General features: G+C 35.4%; 1 protein-coding gene across 1 annotated transcript; it reads right to left on the bottom strand.

Annotated features, from left to right (window-relative positions):
• Nucleotides 1-1,305: 1,305 nt before the first annotated feature.
• Nucleotides 1,306-3,036, bottom strand: LOC107775566 (myb-related protein 306). Its single transcript, XM_016595317.2, has 3 exons — nt 2,753-3,036; nt 2,448-2,577; nt 1,306-2,318 (listed from the first exon to the last, which is right to left on the bottom strand). Exons 1-3 carry the CDS (start codon nt 2,883-2,885, stop codon nt 1,532-1,534), a joined length of 1,050 nt encoding a protein of 349 aa, XP_016450803.1. The 5' UTR covers nt 2,886-3,036; the 3' UTR covers nt 1,306-1,531.
• Between the last annotated feature and the right edge of the window lie 2,797 nt (nt 3,037-5,833).

The following is a 5,833-nucleotide window of genomic DNA, read 5'->3' as shown; positions in this document are numbered from 1 at the left end:
ATTCTTAAAGAGATTATAAGTCATCCAATCACACGGAAATTGGTATATAGTTAAATTGGTATAGTTGGAGAGTAGTTATAACCATGAGAGGTGAGGAGATTTCCCATTTAACCTAAATCTTTTTCACTGGAGAAACGCTAACCAACAATATTAGTGTTCAAATTAGATTCATGTTTTTCCAAGAGAGACGGCTCGAAATGCTAAACTTTAATTACTTTAATTTGTACGAACCATTCCATTTAAAACATTAAATTAGAGAAAATAACATTTTATTTACGGTCTTATACATCTATCTATATATATTTACATTATCTTCTTTGTCTCTCTTTGTCCTCGACCCGCTTCATAAATATCTCCATTATATGGGTAAAATTTATTTTTCCAGTAATAGTAATTGGATTACAAGATTACATCATTTTAGGTGAACATTTTCCAGTAAGATATATATTTATTTATTTATTTATTTCCTTTTTTCCTTATTTTTTTTTTGGGTGGTGAAAACTCAATGCTTTCTTCTCTTGTCTATTTAGAATCGTACTCTCTATACTTCACCATAAAGGAAGCTTCCTTGAAATTCAAGATCCTGTAGAGCGATGTGTTGTTCATGGAGTCTTAAATGGGTAGAGACATATATATAGCGCCATTCTTCCTTTCTAGGACTTAATTGAATGAATTACTATGCGCGTCAAGACTTTTTTTTTCAAGAATTTATTAAGTTGGGTGAAAAATCAAACAGTCAGTCACAAGAGTAATATTTGAATAGCTTGATAGCGTACTTGTTACATTTTAATATTGCAACTTTACAGTATACAACCACAGTTGCGAATTATAGGAAGTTTACTTAATTAATTCGAATCTTGTGAAGCGAAATATGATAACTAAAATGGGAAGGACGATGTAATACCTAATTCCTAGGTGCATTCGCTTTACATTATGATGGATAACTCGCCTCTTTATGGTCATACCATGGAGCTCAAATTTCACTTCATCGTCCATTTAGATTCAAACAACCTTAAAGAGTTGCAGGGCCAGGGAACACTTAATAGCCACTACTTACATTAAAAACAAGAAATAAATAAGAGTGATATATATATTTACTGGATCGACCTGACAAAGTTTTTATGAAAAATTACAATCTAATGCCGTTCATGATTTTTGTACGTTTACTTATGCCATTGGAACTTGGGAACATCTGAAGTCAAACTCTAATTTTCATTTCTAGATAATAAATACTCAAAAAAATTGAGCACATTTAAAAAAATTGAGCACATAGTACAAATAGTTGAGGTAGTATCACTAGTACTATTCACTACATATGCAGATTTAAGATTACTTGTAATTTACACTTTTTGCTCTTGCAAATACCAGAGTTTTTGCTCAGGCTAGTAAGTAACAACCTATAAACTCCAAAGTCTAATTAACAAGTAACAACCCAAAAAAAAACAGATAAAAGAAACCAAAACGTAACTACTAAGTTGTTTTGAAGAAATATTTACTAGGGCTATCATTTAATCATTTCGTAAATATTTCTTCAAAACAAATCAGAAGCATCACCCAAGGTCATTCCCATTCCTATTCCCAATCCCATTAGGTTTTCTTGTGCTGGTGCATTAATAGCATCATCAAAGAGCCACTTCTCCAGCAAAGTTAATGGCACTTCCGATTCCAAACTTGGCTTGCTCTCCTCTTGAAATAAAAATCCATTTTCAGCATTCAGATTCGGCAAATCTGGCTTGCTTTCAACTTGAAAAATCCTAGCATTTTCAGGTGTGAAAGCGTTACTCTCATCTGCCAACATATCAGTATTGGATGAATTGAAGCTAAAGAGCGGATCAAAACCCTCGGGTGTTGTTGCACTTATGGTCCCTTCACTAGGACTAGAACTCGAACCCTGCCCGATTGATAAATTGTTAAAGGAGCTTTGAGTAGTACACTCCGAGTTTGATTGACTAAATTGAGATGATTTGGGGGAATTTTTCATCCAATTTTGAAGCAATCGAGAAATATTTTCAGCACTAGATGCATAAGTACAAGATGATTGAACAGGTTGAGGGATAGGATTATTTGGCGGAGAATCAGATTTGTCAAGGGACAAAGCCTCACAAAGGGCTTTTTTAGCCATGTGGATATCAGTTTGAAGCCTCCTCTCCCACTGTCCTTTTGAGACATTTGATTGAGACGATGAGCGTATTCCCTCTTGATTACTATTCTCATCATTCCCTTGAAGTTTCTTCAGCTTCTTTCTCAGATGAGTATTCCAGTAATTTTTTATATCGTTGTCCGTCCTTTGTGGGAGATATGATGCTATCGCAGCCCATCTACACACACAAGATTTTTTTAAAAATATGTTAGACACTAACCCTAACAAAAATCCCTATTAGGATTCGCAACATATAAAATTGGATCTAATCCTAAAACAAGAAAAACAATGAAATTTTGCATGGTACCTGTTGCCAAGAAGAGCTTGGAGGTGAATAATCATCTTTTCTTCATGTTCTGTGAAGTTGCCACGTTTGATTCCCGGACGGAGATAATTAGTCCATCTAAGTCTACAGCTTTTGCTGCATCTAAGCAAACCTGGAATGAAAAAGATGAACGGCTGTGAGTACATAGAGATTGATGATAAGGTTGATCTAGGGGATGTAAAGCAGCAGAATATTTATTACTCTTACTACTACACATTTAATGACTCTAACAAACTTCTCCAGAAAAAAAAAAAGAAAAAGAAGTGGTTTCAGATTAAAATGTTTACCAGTATTACTGGGAACAGCTCTCCAGTTACCAGGACCATGTTGTTGAATGTATGAAACCAAGATGATATCCTCTTCTGGTGTCCATGGTCCTTTCTTCACCCCTATTTTATCACAACAAGGTGGCCTTCCCATTCTACTCTCAAGCAACAAATCTTTCTTCCTTTTATTTTAAGTGACTTTTAAAGGAAAAACAAGAAGTGGTTTTGTTTCTTCTCTTTCTCTTGCTCTCTGGATAGGGATATATTGGGATTTCTTTCAAGAGTGAAGCAAAGTTGAGACAAGCGTCTAAGCCAGTGGGGGTCCTTGTCTATATATACACTATTGTTGAAGAGAGAAGGAGAAGAGCACAACGACGGGGTCTTAATTTACGCTGACTAAAGATGAAGAAGTGGTAAAATAACTATGTCCAAAGAGTCAAAGGGGGACAGCAATGAGCATTTACTCATTTGTTTGCAAAAGTCAGCTGTTCGTTTATGCTTTAGTAATCCCTTCTCATCTTTTTCTGCCTCACAAACCGTGTAGCTTCGTTTTCTCATTATCAACATTAATTCTCATGCAGTTTCTATTAATTGGATTTTTAATTACTACGGTCTTAAATTTTTTAGCATCCCTTTAGCCTTGCATCATTTTACGATCTCACAAAATATTACTACTCCCTGTGTCCCAAATTATTTATCACTTTTCGCTTATTTATTTCACCTATACTACTATCGGCAGAAAAACGCGTGTTACATGTAAAACAGAAAAAGAAAAAGAAAACAATATAATAATTGTAATAACTGAATTACCAGTGTTAAGTTTTCAACCAAGTGACTGGATGTGTTTGTTTTGATTTTCTTATAATATTTGTTTTTTCTGAAGGATAATATATTTTCTATAGTTTATTTTATCTTTTAGGAAAAGTAAAATAAGTTTCTTCCATATTTGACTAGTCTTTTTTCTTGAATAAAAAGGTATTGGACTCCTATAAATTAAGGATACTTCCTTCTAATTTAGTAGCATCCACAATGTAGCCATAACGGGTTTGAGAATCTTGTTTAAGAGGTGAATTTTTGGGACAAATGTTAGTCTGCTACTTGTGTGTGCCTCTTTGTGAGGTTGTTCTCTCGATATTTTGTACTCTCTTTATATACTGGATTGGTTATCTTTGCCTATGTAGGTAAGTCAATTGACCGAATCACGTTAAATGTTTGTGTCTCTTCCGGGTTATTTCTCTTATTATTGTCGGATTTATCGTCATTGAAGGTCTGCTTTATTAGCTCCCGCATCACACCTAATCATTTTGATCCTAACATACACACGCAGTAGAACATGCAAAAGGTTTAGAGTTAAAGCGATAATGCATTATTATTCCGATGGTTTAATTGCATTACAAAATTAACGATCATTATTCAGTGAAAGGCGGACAATGCACTAAAGAGCATAGACAAGCGAATTAGTAGGAAAAAAGATTGATTGGTTGAATCTTCTTAGAGGAGTTTCTAGATTATGTGAATTTAAGATGATAGTGAAGTAAGAACCATCTTATTCATTAGTCACACCTTCAATGAGACATATAATCGTACTAATTTTTAAGGACTTTGCTTATTGATTCTCTGAACGAATTTGAAGAGTAAATTCTGAAAATTTCCGTATATTTCATCACTTTCATGTACATGTATATATACACTTGCTAAGGAATAAAAGAATGAGCAGAAAGAGTAAAATCTGTACACTTGTCCTATTCTAATTTGCCCACTAATAACTAAATTTATTCTTCTAGTAACTAACCTATATTCCCTCGCATGTCATTCACGTGAAGGAAGCTTCTAGTGCCACTATTATCAGATGGTCTCTATTTAATCAATCATGGATCAGCTTGCTTGATCCAAAGGCTTTGCCTTCTCCACGTGTCCATCCAAAGTCGACCAAAAATAACCTATTTGACTTAGGTTATATCGAACACTTTGATCTGAAGACAAACCATCTCTGTTAGTTCTTCTTCTTCTTCATCTCATCTTCTTCTCTATCTGTAGATGAACCACCATGAAAATCAAAATTATGAGGGGGCTTTATCTTCTCAACATCCCCCCTCAAGTTGGAGGGGAACCTAGTGACCCCTAACTTGTCCAAAATCTCTCGATAAGAAACCCCAGAAAGAGGCTTCATAAAGATGTCTGCAAGCTGAGCTTTGGAGAGAACAACAGAAAGAGTGATTAACCCTGAAAGAAACTGTTGACGCACAAAATGACAGTCAATTTCGACATGTTTTGTGCGTTCATGAAAGACGGGGTTTCGGGCGATGTGGATTGCTGCCTTGCTATCAGAGTGAAGAGGAATTGGTAGAGTGACTGGTGTAGATAGATCCTCAAGAATTAGTACCAACCAGGTAAGCTCTGCAGTAACCCTTCTCACAGACCTATATTCGGCTTCTGCGGATGACAAAGAAATTGAGACTTGCTTATTTGATTTCCAGGAGATGGGAGCTCCTCCTAGAGTGATAAAGAACCCACTAACGGACCTTCTTAAATCTTTGTAGGAAGCCCAATCAGTATCACAGAATGCAAGCAAGGAAAATGATGCCTCAGCTGAAAGAAGAATGCCTTGTCCCGGAGCAAAACTGAGGTATTTGAGTACTCGTAAAGCATCAGAGAGATGAGACACACATGGCTTCTGCATGTATTGACTGAGGGTGAGTACAGCAAAAAAAAGATCTGGTCTAGTATTTGTTAAATAATTTAGCTTTCCGACCAGATGACGAAATATAGTTGGGTTTTGCAGATATTCTCCATCATCAGCTTGAAGCTTCAAGGCAGGATCCAAAGGAGAACTGACTCGAGTCAAATTAGACACATCAAATTCCTTCAACATGTCTAAGGTAAATTTTCTTTGACTCGCGATAAATCCTGTTTTTTCTCTCAAAATTTCCATAACTAGAAAGTAGTGTATACTTCCCAAATTCTTGACTTTGAATTCAGTATTCAGAAAATCTTTTATGCCTTGAATTTCTTCTAAGTCATTTCCTGTGATTAGTATGTCGTCAACATAGACAGCTAGGATAGAAATAAGACCTCATGTGGGTTTAAAGAACAAAGAATAGT

Source organism: Nicotiana tabacum, chromosome 4, assembly GCF_000715075.1.
Source record: "Nicotiana tabacum cultivar K326 chromosome 4, ASM71507v2, whole genome shotgun sequence".
In the NCBI taxonomy this organism is placed as follows: domain Eukaryota; kingdom Viridiplantae; phylum Streptophyta; class Magnoliopsida; order Solanales; family Solanaceae; genus Nicotiana; species Nicotiana tabacum.
The sequence above is the reverse complement of the archived record's forward strand: the minus strand, read 5'-3'. Positions and strand labels throughout refer to the sequence as shown.